Here is a 13,466-nt window from a genome sequence, read left to right on the forward strand (position 1 = left end):
AACAGGGAAGAAAGAGAGAAAACTAAGAAAAAGAAAAGAAGAAAAATAAACAAAGAAAAATAAACACACTTACAACACTGCTCAGTATAGCTTTGAACAACATATTTAAGTCCTTTTACATTCTTGGCAAGTTCAAGTCTTTATGCTTATTTGTAATCCAATTATAAAATGGTATCCACGGTCCAGCGAATTCTTCTTCCATTTTCCCTTTTGATAGCATTGTCAGTTTGTCGATTTCCGCTGTTTCCATAATCTTTCCCACAAGTTCTTCTTGAGTTGGTATTATTTGTTGTTTCCAATAAAATGCTAATAAAATTCTGGCTGCTGTCACTGCATGTATTATAAAGTGTTTTGCATTTTATGGATGGATTCCTGAGAAGGCCATTAGAGAAGTTGTCCTTTTATTGACAAGATGGTGACATACAGTTTGACCTCTAGGATGAAATTGACAGTAAATCTCTATCAAGGGTAAAGTTTAGAATACTTTTTCAGTAGTAGCTTTATTTCTTGGGGGCGGGTGGGTGAGTTGGTTCTCAGAAATGTGTTCAGGTTAACGGACTGCTCAACTTGGGCTTTGTTGTGGCATTTTTTTTCCCTGAGAAAAATGGACTAGCTGTTGACTCACGATATTCTGTGGCCATTTTCATAACAATTCTAATTCTTGGGTGGACATTATGTGGAACCAGCTCATTCTGGACACTGACAGACCCGCCATAGATGATCTCTCCTGGAGGTTTCTCCCAACACCTTTCCCTCATAGTTGCTTGGTCAGTGTTGGCGTGGAGCACCTGACTGGACTTGGGGAAGAGCAGACACAGTTAGTGATGGAAACAGGTGGCCGGGTAAAGAGTGACATGGGTAGGAACTGGGAAAGGCCTAGCCAACTACGGGGCAAGGGAAAGCACAGAAAAGTCAGGAATTGGAAGATAGCATCATCTTGCTTCCCCGCCTGTAACCTGTCTGGCCCAGGAGCCTGTGGACTTGCCACGGAAGTAAAAAAGGCCTCAGTTTCCTTTCTCAGAGGGAACCAAAATTGCAACTCTTAGTTAAGCCGTTATCTATTTCATACCAATGCATTGCTGTTTTACTTTCCTGTGATTTGGCAAGCAGTTGTTTTAAAACTGGTGGTGGTGGGTCTCCTCTGAACTGAGGGCAATCAGGGAGTAGCTGATGGAGGTAGTGTTGGACTTGGGGCTGAATCATCCTTGGGATTTCAACATGCATGTCGAGGCTGCCTTGTCGGGCAAGCTCAGGACTTCATGGCTGCCTTGACAACCATGGGTCTGACTCAGATTGTAATGAGCCCAACACATCGTCATCGTCATCAACATCATCATAACTGCACTTATATGCTGCCCTCCTATACAGATTAGTGCTCCACTTAGAGCAGTGAACGAAGTCAGTGTATTATTATCCCCACAACACCGCTGGGGAGCTGGGGCTGAGAGAAGCTTACCCAAGGCCACCAGCTGAGCTTGTGGCAGAAGTGGGATTCAAATCAGCAGAGTGCATATGCTAGACCTTTTCTGCAAAAATAGGCAGAATCCTATGCGGCATTATTCTGGTCCATTGCATATGCATGTATATACATTACAATGCATTGTTATATGCGTTACAATGTTTGAGATGTTTTTTTTTTCTTGGAAGGGTATGAAAGGTGAATGGGCACCCTGTAAGCTGTGCCATACTTTCACTGGAGTGTGTGGATGTCTTCTATATACTCCAGACAGGCCCTACTCATATTGGTCACTTAAAAATCTCAAAGTTCTTCCTTCCTTAATGCCCAGTTCTGTGTTTGCAGCCATGTCATCCTACCTCTTCATTGTCAAGTCCGAACTTCCTGGCGCCATTGCAGGGCTTCTGAACAGAGACCCCAGCAGGTAAGGAGAAACTTCTCTTGGAGTGGCGTAAGTAGGTGGGACCATTGTAGGCATTTCCTCTGCAACTTAGGGGTCACAATACTTCTCCAGAAAGAAAGAACAAATAGCCTGGAGTTTGCAAAATGCCTGCACCTGTGCATTCTGGTATGCAGTGTGCGCAATCCACATTCACAAGTGTAATTCCTTTCTGACTGATTTCTAGTGATTAATAGGGGTCTTGTGAGTCATTGTGTGTTGTCAGCATATATACATCTGCAGCCCAGACAAAAAAATAGTAGTTTCTTATTTGTGCCAAATGAGTTATTTAGGGCCAGTTTACGCTCTCAGCAGAATTCTGGATGGTACCATTTCAAGGTGAAAATGGGAGAGGGGTTCCGAACGCTTAAATGCCCCCTCTCCCCAATGTTAAGCTAAGCTGAAACCCCTTTTTCCCTAATGGGCCACCTTGCCATGTGCAAGAAGTTTCTTAATGTTGAGAGATGTAAAATATGTGCCAAACACATCCTTTCTGAGGCTTAGTGGTTAGCTGAAGCTTGGGATGTGATTTTTAAAAAAGACAAACTGACTCATCAAGAGTTAGAGAGTTTATGTAAGTGCAAACCAGTGGCATTTACAAGAGTTTGGTTTGAGTTTTGTGGATTATGTGAAAAAAAAAACAGATTTCCACATGGTATCCATTTTTCTCTTTGCTTCTTGATCACAGCAGGCAGCTTTTATTTTTTTCCGTTGGTATTAGCTTCCTTCAGTTTTGTTTTGTATTAAAACATGGTGGCTATTAGATTTATCTATTTGGTATTTATCTATTTGTTATGTTATGACTCAGGAGTTCATTGCTAATTTTCCTTCTTAACATTGCTTTGGTGTTGGGTACCTTTGTTTTTTGTGTTTTTTGTCAATCAGCTTTTTAAAAATACTATGAATAATAAAGACGGGGGGCGGGAATACAAGGGAACATTAAAAAATGCATTTGGAATGCTGTCGTCCTTGATTTTGCTGGTTGTGTAGCTGAACTATTTATGGGCTCCAAGGCCAAGCCCTGTGATTTTGCCTCAGTATTCTTCTGCCTGCTTGATTTGATAGGATAACCATTCATTTTCTAATAGGAAAACTTACAGTGCGATCTTATGTAGAATTACTCCAGTCTAAACCTGTCAAAATCCATAGCTTTAGAGGGGAATAACCATACATAGGATTGCATTGTTAACACTGTGTCCTGAGAATACTTTCCTGGGAGTAAGTCCTGTGGAGTAGACCTGATTAGGCTCCTGAATAGACCTGCTTAGGATCATTCTCATTTGCCTGCTGGACGTCTGATTCATCTAAGCCTCGAGCAGTTACTTTTAAATCCATTTTGGACCTCCATTGAAAAGCAACCTAAGATGTCTTGAAGAGTCAGCTCGTGAGCTATGTCATTGTTGTACGAGTCTTATTTTTTCACAAGGGGGCTTCATTTCCACGTAGAGAGTGTTTTACAATGAAATAATAAAAAGAGTTACTCCAGTCTAAGCCCGTTGAAGTCACTCTACTTGGGATTTCACTGTTAGATGTGTTTATCCATGAACAGATCTAGAATTTACCACACTGGGCCGAACTCCAGTTTCCACTGGTTTTCGTCTCCGGGAAAGGTCACCTTGAGCCAAAGGGACCGCAGCAACGTTTTAACGTGAGAATAAGGCCTACGGCTGAGCTTGAAGCCTTTCCGCTGCTGCTGTCACATTACCATGTTAACATACTTCTAAAACCGCAGAGCAAAATCTGGCAGTTACAGAAATTCTAAATATTTTTGTTTTCGCTGAGTAGTTATTGGACTTGTCGTTGGGAACCCTGCCAGTTTTTCATATTTGTTTTATAATTCCTCCAATTTGGCCGTGCAGCTGTGTTCACTTCTTCAGGACTGACTCAACACACCTCCCCTCTCCCCCCCTGAATGTGGTTGGGCTTGCTGAGAAAAATGTTTCCAACATTGGAATAGCTTGTTCTTGTTCGGAATTGATTGTAGTTGCCCCTGTTCCTGCAATAGCTTCAGGCTGGCTTTCCAGTCTACTGGTTTTAATGAATTCAAATCATACCATAAAATACACTTTTTGAACTATAGATGTGTATTATTATTATTATTATTATTAAAAACAAAAAGTATTGGTTCAAGGCAGGCCATACCGGAGTGGTCAGTTGACGAGTCAATTGATTGTCTATTAATGAGTATTCCTTGAAGCCAAGAACACCTCTGTGTAGGTGGCAGCTTATCTATTTTTGATAGTACTGTTTGGTAACAAGGGCCGGAGGGAGGGCTGTAAACACTGAAAGGCTTAATCTAGTACTCTAACCAGGCTTCTCCTCCATGGCCCCCTTCATATAACCATAAGAATCTCTAACAGCTATCTGGCCTTGCTGCAGCTGGCTTTTGTTTTCCAACAGTTGCTGTCACTTTGCCTTACATTTTTTTAATTTCATTTTTAAAAACAATTATGATGCTGTAGGCTGGTGTTCCAGGAAAAAAGGTCAAAAAGAAGGCCTATTCAGTGAATCATTCCCACTTGTGGAAACTTTGCTGAACATTGTTAGAAGTTATAATCGTGCAGTATGATTTTTTAAAAAAAATTAAATTAAATTCACTGGGCTATTTACGATGGCACCTTCCTCCATTTGTTTTGATCGAGAACATAACTAGCAAAGCTGTTGCAGTGTTCTAATAAAAGATAATGCTTTAAAAATACTCGTTCATATTTGACAGTATTTCTTGTTCAGATGACAGAGATCAGACTCCGGAACGAGTCTATTCAGAAAGCAAGTCTAGTTTTATTTAATGGGGGCTAGTCCCAGGAAAGTGTTAAGATTGCACTGTCAGTCATTTTTGACTAATCAAATGGCCAAACCTGAAATTTTCAGATTTTAAAAATGTGTTGGTATTCAAAATGAGATGCCTTTTGTAAACTCCCCTCTAGTATAGAGTGTAGCCTAGTAGCACTAGGTGACCAGTGCTAGCTGACCAGTTCTACATAAACATACCTGCCTAGGAGGTTTAGATCCTCTGCTTTCTTCCTTCTCTGAGAGTCCCAACTTATGGATTTGAGCCATAGGCCACTTTTCCTTCTTGGTGGTGGCCCCCAGACTTAGGAATCCCACACTCAGGCATACGTGCCAGGCACCAGTTCAGTTATTATTTCAGTCGGATTAAAAATATATATATATTTGCCAGGACTTTAGCAGCATCTTGTAGTCTATATTTTACGCTTATCGACAGCTGATTCTCCTTTCTTTTTTATTTATTTGGTTTATTACTTAGGGTTGTTTTTAATTATTTCATTAACTGCATTGCAGACTTATATTTGAAATCACTAAACCAGGCCATAATTCCTCTGATTAACATCTATGAGTGGAGCACCTACGTAAGCCTTACTCTTGTCAGACTGTGGCTTACTAAAAGTTGCAATCCAGACTATCTCTTGCAATTAGACATGAGTCCATTGATTTCAAAAGACTTTACTGAATATAAACAACCCTTATAGTCCACTATCCAAGATGCAATATCTTGGCTGGTACATGACTATTGTTACGAATGACAGGCAAAGGTTAAGGTACAGAATAGCATACCCCTGTAGGCCCCATCCTCTCCCCACAGTTCTCAAAACAAACGGCTTGAGGCTGAGAAAGTGAAAGTTTCCCAAGGCTGGAAAGGTTGTAGTCATAACATTCCTCTTCTCTAAGATAACTGCTACTGAACTGCTTGCCGTCTGCAAAAGAAGCAGTTAAAATACTGACAGGATTAAAATGGAGTCTCTTTGGTTTGAACACACAAGAAACATAGTCAGATCCTGACATTCTGCCCCCTCTAAAATGCTCTTCCCCCAGGTTTGAGAGGGTAGAGAGTATGAAAAGATTTTAACAACCTAGGAGCATGAACATGAATAGCCTCCACCCACTCATCAAACCCAGAGTCAAAGTCTTTCCATCTGATGAGGTAAAACAGCTTATTACGTTTGATTTTAGAGTCCAAAATTTGCTGTACTTCATAATGGACCTGATCATCAATCAAGGTTGGTATGGGAGGAGCACGGGTGTGCCATTGATCTGCTGGGGGGGACCCTTTTCAGTAAGCTGATGTAAAAAGTCGGATGCACATGACGGAGATTTTGGTAAAGCAAGTGCTACAGTCACTTTGTTGATGATTTTACGAACTGGAAAAGGTCCCAAGAACTTTAGTGCCAATTTACGGCTGGTTTGAGCAACTTTCAAATTTTTCGTGGATAAATAAACAAGGTCTCCAGGATGCAATTCCCATTCAGCCACACGATGGCGATCAGCGTACTTTTTATAGTCCTGTTTAGCTTTGTTAAGATGTTGTTGAATAAGAGCCAAAACACACGTTAAGAAATACCTAGGTTCAGCACGTGTTCTCTTACCTCAAGGTTTGCCGGGATCTGTAGGCGTCCTAGAAGCTTAAAGTAGGCGTCCTGGAAGCTTAAAGATCTGTAGGCGACCTGGAAGCTTAAAGTCCTGGAAGCTTAAAGGATCTGTAGGCGTCCTGGAAGCTTAAAGGCGTCCTGGAAGCTTAAAGCTTAAAATACAGGCGCCTGTATTTCCCTTCCCCTTTCTGCTGCTCTGTAAATGCTAAACTTTAAGCTTCCAGGACGCCTACAGATCCCGGCAAACCTTGAGGTAAGAGAACACGTGCTGAACCTAGGTATTTCTTAACGTGTGTTTTGGCTCTAAGAGTCCATTGTTGAGCTGCCTCCCCCCACCATTCTGAAACGTCTTTAGAAGCTGTTGGGGGGGAAGAGTTTCAAAAGGAAATGGTTTAAAGTGATAGCCATAAACTACTTTGAATGGTGTTTCTCCGGTAGAGGTATGCACACTGTTGTTGTAAGAGAATTCGGCTAAAGGCAATAAATCAATCCAATTGTCCTGTTGGAAATTGATGTAGCAATGGAGAAATTGTTCTAATATTTGATTAGTTTTTTCTGACTGCCCGTCGGTTTGCGGATGGTGGGCGGAGCTTAAACCTTGTTCAATGCCCATAAGTTGCATAAGCTCCCGCCAGAAGTTGGCAACAAATTGTCCACCGCAGTCAGATATCACCTTTGATGGAAAAGAATGGAATTTTACAATATATTTCAGAAAAATATCCGCCAACTTTTTTGCCGAAGGCATAGTGGTGCAGGGAATGAAGTGGGCTTGTTTTGAAAATAGATCTATTACAACCAAAATGCAGGTGTGATTTTTGGAGGGGGGAAGATCTGTGATGAAATCCATAGAAATAATTTCCCACGGTCTACTTGGGGTTTCAAGGGGTTGTAAGAGTCCAGGGGGCTTGCCTTTTCGCGTTTTGGCGCTGAGGCAAATGGGACATGAAGCCACATATTGTGAAATATCTTTGCGCATGCCCAGCCACCAAAATTGCCTTTGGACCAGATGAAGCATTTTTAAATATCCATAATGGCCAGCTGTTGGGGCATCGTGACAGCGTTGTAGTACTTCTTTTCTTAAACTATTTGGTACATAAAATCGATCACCCCAAAGCCATTCCCCTTGTTCCGATTGAATTAATTTCTCTTTGGGCACATTCTCCCCCTCCTTTTCCACTTTGCTTTTCAGTTTTTGTCTCCACCCCTGATCTGATGGAGGAGGTTGCTTTGCGCGGCTGCGCGTTGTGACCACTCCTCCTAATTGCGTAGGCGAAAACACTGTATCCACTGTCTCCTCCCTCCTGCTTTTGTGTTGAGGCATGCACGATAGGGCGTCCGCAAGAAAGTTTGTTTTGCCGGGCAAGAATTTGAGAGTGAAATTGAATTTTGAAAAGTATTCCGCCCATCTTAACTGTTTGGCATTTAGTCTCCTAGGAGTACGTAATGCTTCTAAATTTTTGTGATCTGTCCATACCTCAAACGGATGGCGGGCCCCTTCTAACCAATGCCTCCAAGAGGAGAGTGCCGCTTTTACAGCAAAAGCTTCCTTTTCCCAAACATTCCAATTTCTCTCTGGTTCAGAAAATTTTCGAGAAAGATAAGCGCAAGGTTTGAGAATATTGTCCTCCCCACGCTGTAGAAGAACACCCCCAATTGCAGTATTGCTGGCGTCCACCTGTACTATGACTGGTTCGGATATAAATTGCTGCTTTAGAAGATCAAAAGCCAATTGGCATTGTGGAGTCCACAATAGTTTAGCGTTTGGCTTTTTGGCTTGTTCCCCTTTGTTTTTGGTTTTTAATAGTTCAGTGAGGGGAAGAGTTATTTGGGCAAAGTCTTGTATAAATTCTCTGTAGAAGTTGGAAAACCCCAGAAAGGATTGCAGTTCTTTACGGGTTGTGGGAGTTTGCCATTCCTGGATTGCTTTCACTTTGCCTGGATCCATTTTTAGCCCATTTTTGGAAATGCAGTATCCTAAATAACTTTCAGTTTTGTGGAATTCACATTTTGATAATTTGATGGGCAATTTGTTGCACATTAGAGTAGTTAAGACTTTTTGTACTAAGTCTATGTGTTCTTCCTCTGTTTCTGAGTAAATGAGGACATCATCTAGGTAAACAACTACTCCTTTATATAAAAATTCGTGCAATACTTCATTGATCATGGACATGAAAACTGAAGGGGCCCCAGACAGGCCAAAAGGCATAACTAAATATTCATACTGTCCTAAGGGCGTATTGAATGCGGTTTTCCATTCATCCCCCTCCCTTATACGAACGTGGAAGTAAGCATCTTTTAAGTCCAGTTTGGTGAAGATCTTACCTTGTGCCATGACGTTGAGGAGATCTCTGATGAGGGGAATAGGATAAGCGTTTGTGGATGAGACTGCATTAAGTCCTCTGAAGTCAGTGCACAGCCTTAATCCTCCATCTTTCTTTTTCACAAACAATACGGGAGCAGCATGAGGACTGTTTGCTGGTCGTATGAATCCTCTTTGAAGATTAGTGTCAATGAACTTGCGGAGCTCCTCTCTTTCGTTTGGGCTCATAGGATACAGTCTGCCTTTGGGTAAGGCAGCTCCGGGGATGATTTCTACTGCACAATCTGTCCTCCTATGTGGAGATAAAGTGTTAGCTTCTTCTTCTGTGAAGGCTTGCAAATAAGCTCTGTATTCTTTAGGTATCTGATTGATTTCTTCTTGGGTTAATAATGCTTGTTCCATGAGGGTAGGATTGTTACCCCAATTTTGGTTCCAACGATGATTTTTGCAGCTATCGTGTTTAAAGCTAATGCTTCCAACTGTCCAGTCTATATCTGGGTTGTGGTCCCACAACCATCTGCTCCCCAAAATCAGAGGGTATTTAGCTGTGGAGCTAATTACAAACGATCTTGTTTCCCAGTGTTGTCCCATGCCTGTGATCACAGGTATTGTTTCAGTGGTGACTGGGTTCATATTTGTACCATCCATTTGTTCAAAAATAACTGGAGTTTCAAGTTCTTTCATTGGGAGTACTAGTCCATTCACAAGAGTGGGTGCAATAATGTCTCGGGAGCAACCGGAATTGATAAGGGCTTGTACACGGATATGAGTTGTTCTTTCAGGATTAACCAATGTAACCGGCATGAATAATATGGACCCTCGAGGTCTTTCCACTATGGGAGTCGACTGGGGCTTGATCTGCCGTTTGGGTCCCTTTACGACAGATCCATCTCGTTTCCCGAGTTGGGGCTCTCGGGTCCTTCCTCGCTAGTTAGGGCAGTTGGATCAAGATCCATAATTTCCTCTAGCTCTAATCCTTTTTCGGGAGGATTTCTCCGGATAGCTCCTCGCCCCCTTGTCGTTCATGGAGTTGGCGTTGGGCGGTATGGTGGGGGAGGTGTGGTAGAGACTGTTCGCCGTGGTGGGAACGGAGTTCTTTGCACAGGCCTGAATGGACATTGTGCCGCGAAGTGACCGCTTTGGCCACATTGTAGGCATAGTCCTTGTTGCCATCTAGCATCTCTCGCTCCTCTGGCTGCGTATCCTGTTCCCCTTCCCCCTCTTGTAATTATTGAAGTCCATCGGTGCCCTGTCGCTTGCTGTTGCTCTACAAGCCGTACTTCTTGCATGCGGTTTTCTACTTCGCATGCCAATTGAATCCAACCCAAGAGTGTGGGGGGATTATCTTGCATAAGGGCTCGGTCCAGCAATCTGGGATTCATGCCTTGCTTAAACAAAATTATTTTGGTGGATTCCTCACACCTTGGACATTTGGCGGCCAGTTGTCGGAATTTAGTAACATAATCTCTGGCCGACATACTGCCTTGTCTAATGGTTTGTAACTCTGTTCGGGCTCTCCTCTCCTCTAAAGGATCTTCATATTGGGCTCGGAGTGCCGCTACTAATCCTTGTAGGGATTCTAATTCCGGGGCCCCCAATTCATACAACGCTACATACCATTCTTCCGCCTTTCCTTGCAACCGGGATCCCAGATGTTCAATTTGACTAGCTTCGTGCTCAAATAAATGTCCCCAACGATTGAAGAATTGCAGCACTTGTACGAGGAAAAATCCCAACTTCGTAGGATCCCCGTCGAATGTAGCTTCTAGCTTTACCCATCCCATCGGAAATTCTTGAGGTCTGGCTAAAGGTGCCGGAAGTGGGTAGTACGGTAAAGGTGCTGGCTCCTGTCTTGGCTGAAGATCAGGTTGGCGCGGAATGGGTTGCATTGGGAGCGGTTGGGGTCATGGCCGCGGGGGTCTCTGCGGTCTCAGAGGTGGAGGACCTTGTGGCCTCGGTGGTGGTCCTTGTGGTCTCGGGCGCGGAGGACCTCGTGGAAGTGGAGGGGGGCCTTGCGGCCACAAAGATGGAGGACCCTGTGGTACTTGCCTCGGCGCTGGGCCCCGCGGGAGAGGTTGAAGGGGCGGCTGTTCATGTGGTTGAAGAGGTGGTGGGAGGCCCGGAGGAATCTCCTCTGGTTGTATAGGTTGTTCCCCTGGGAGGATTGGCGGCTCTTGCGGCTGAAGAGGAGGTTGGACTGGCTGGCCTCCTCCTCCTTCGTCTCCCGGTGGACCTTCTGGAATGGGCCTTTCTGGTGTCTCATCCTGGAGATCCAGGGGTTGTTTCGGTGGTGGTATCACTGGTTCATCTTCGTTCTTCTGTGCCTCCACACATGGGGACTGCGCAGGCGCAGGCCAGCCGCCGGAGAATTTTCTAGAGCTTCCATGGCTCCGAAGGGGCCGTTTGTCGTGCGCCTCAGCGACCGTTTTCCCGCCCAAACGGTCACGTGATCCTCCAGCGACCAACGGCCCCTTCCCTCAGTTCTCTTCTTGCCGCCGCTTGGAGAGAACGTGAGCTTCGTTGCTCTGTGCTTTTTTGTGCTTCGTGCTTTATTCTGACTGATTGCTTGGCTTTTGACTTCGGACTTCGTGACCTCGACTATTCTTCGGATCTCGTTTTGGACTTTGTTGTGGACTCGGTAATTTGACTCAGACTGTTTTTGACCTTCCTTTCGCGTGCCCCTGAAGATGGCCTCAAAGGCTCTCTTCAAGCATTGTCTCCAATGCCACACGAAAATGGCCAAGACCGATGGCCATGAACTGTGCCTGTTCTGTTTGGGGGAGACCCATAATGTGACGGCCTGTAAGATTTGCCAGGGCTTCACCAGCAAGGCCCGGCAGGAGCGCAAGGCCCGACTGAACTCCTCCCTGTGGCAGAAGGTCATGTCCGGAGGCGCTCCGTTGCCCTCCTCCCAGGCCGGCCCAAGCCCCTCTGCCGAACGGCATTCCAGAGCTGGCTCAGTGGCCTCCGCGAGGTCGGGGTCGAAACCGCGTCCCCCGAGTACCTCGGCGTCGAGAGCGGCCTCTCCAGCGCAGGGACCGGTGCGGCCGCCCCGTAGCGCGTCATCCACCAGGTCGGATCCGAGACCGACATCGGAACCGAGGATCCTGGTACCGAGTCCCCGATCGGAACCGACGACCGGATCGATTCCGATAAAGTCTAAGAGGTCGAAGCCGAGGTCCCCTTCGAAGGCGAGGAGCGCGTCGGTTCCGAGGTCTTCTTCGGAACCAGCGAAGAAGGAGAAGAAGACCAAGCATCACCGGTCGCCGCGTCCCGCTCCTCAGGAGGAGGTCATCGTGCTTCCTCACACGCCTTCCCCTCATCTGGGCTCCCCGGAGCAAGAAGACATCTCCGTGCCGGTGCCGGATCCGATGGCCTTCGAGACGGTGCCCGCGGAATTCTCGTCGGGGCCGGAGCCGAGCCCGCGCCGTCGGAGCCGACCATCGCTTCCTCTTCGGTCGCTGAGGCTGGAACCGAGCCCGTCCCCTCGTCGGAGCCGTCCGTCGCCTGCCCGTCCGTCTCCACCTCCGGTCGGTCGTGAGCGGCATGGTTCCGGGGACAGTGTCCGATCAGTCCGGTCTACTGCGTCCCGGCATCGGCAGGCTTCCTACCTCCCCTCGCCATACCGTTGCCAATGGGAGGGGGCACCTGCGGGCTTCTCCGTGTCGGAACCGAGGCCTTCGACATCGAGGTCGGCGTGGGCTCCCCCTCCGCTCCAGGTTCCGGAATCCCAGCTCGGTTCCGATGAGGAGGATGGGGAGAGCTTTGGCGGCTACCAGTCGGAGTCCTGGTCCGAACCATCGCCAGCTGAGGAGCTAGTGCCATCTGCGGACTCGCCATTCGAGGACCTCCGCATCTACGCCGACCAGATGGCAAGGATGGCCAAGGCTCTCGAGATGGACATCTCTTCGGCTGTTCCCCAGACCAAGGACAAGCTCCTCAAACGTATCTATGGGGATAATCCGGCGTATGTTGGCTTTCCCATGCTCGAGGGTATTGAGGAGATTGTGGAGAAGGTGTGGCAGGTGCCCTGTGATCAACCTCCAACGTCCAAGCGCATCGAGCAGCTTTACAAGATCAAGCAGGGCACCTGGCCGGCGTTGGTGAAACACCCTCCACCTTCCTCCTTGGTCACAGAGGAATTCAACCCCCGACGATCGGGTCACTCCTCGGTGCCTGCCGATAAGGAGGGCAAGAAGCTTGATGCCATGGGCAGGCGCCAGTACATCGTCGCTTCGCTGGGTCTGAGGATTGCCAACTACCAGACCATCATGGCAGGGTACCAGCTGTACCTCTGGGAGAAGTTGGCATCCTATACCCGGGACCTCCCTCCTGAGCAGAAGGCTGTGGTGTCCCTGCTGCAAACAGAGGCTGTCCGGCTGTCTAAACAGCAAATGAATGCTGGGAGCCACGCTGCTGACACTGCGGCTAGGGGGATGGCGTCGGCGGTGGTCCTCAGGCGCCACTCCTGGTTGCGGTCTACGGCCCTGTCCCAGGAAGTGCGTTCCAGGGTGGAGAGCATGCCCTTTGAAGGGGACTCGCTGTTCTCCAAATCGACCGACGAGACCCTGAAAAAGAAAAAAGAGGACAGGCAGACGGCGCGGTCCTTGGGTCTGGCTCCAGCGGACAAGCCCTCCTCCAGGTCACGGTACGCTCCCCGGTCCGGCCCTTACCACTACCAGGGCAGATACCAACAGCAGCGGCCGGGCTACCATCAGTATCCTGCCTACCAGCAGCGGCCTTACCCTCCCGCACAGCAGCAGAGGAGGCGTCGGCCCTTCAAGCCTCGTCAGGCACAGCAACCGGCCCAGCAGAAAGACCAGCAGGGCGCCGGGAGGCAGTACTGACGGGTCGCGCCAGCCG

At 46.8% G+C, this 13,466-nt stretch overlaps 1 protein-coding gene across 1 annotated transcript in view; it reads left to right on the forward strand.

The window, feature by feature from the left end:
• SLC38A6 (solute carrier family 38 member 6) overlaps positions 1–13,466 on the forward strand; it is a 79,282-nt gene that overhangs the window by 28,102 nt on the left and 37,714 nt on the right. The window contains exon 6 of the mRNA XM_054972499.1: positions 1,802–1,880. Within this exon, the coding sequence (XP_054828474.1) occupies positions 1,802–1,880 (79 nt within the window). The remainder of the gene's footprint in view (positions 1–1,801; positions 1,881–13,466) is intronic.

This window comes from Eublepharis macularius, chromosome 2 (genome assembly GCF_028583425.1).
Source record: "Eublepharis macularius isolate TG4126 chromosome 2, MPM_Emac_v1.0, whole genome shotgun sequence".
Classification (NCBI taxonomy): Eukaryota; Metazoa; Chordata; class Lepidosauria; order Squamata; family Eublepharidae; genus Eublepharis; species Eublepharis macularius.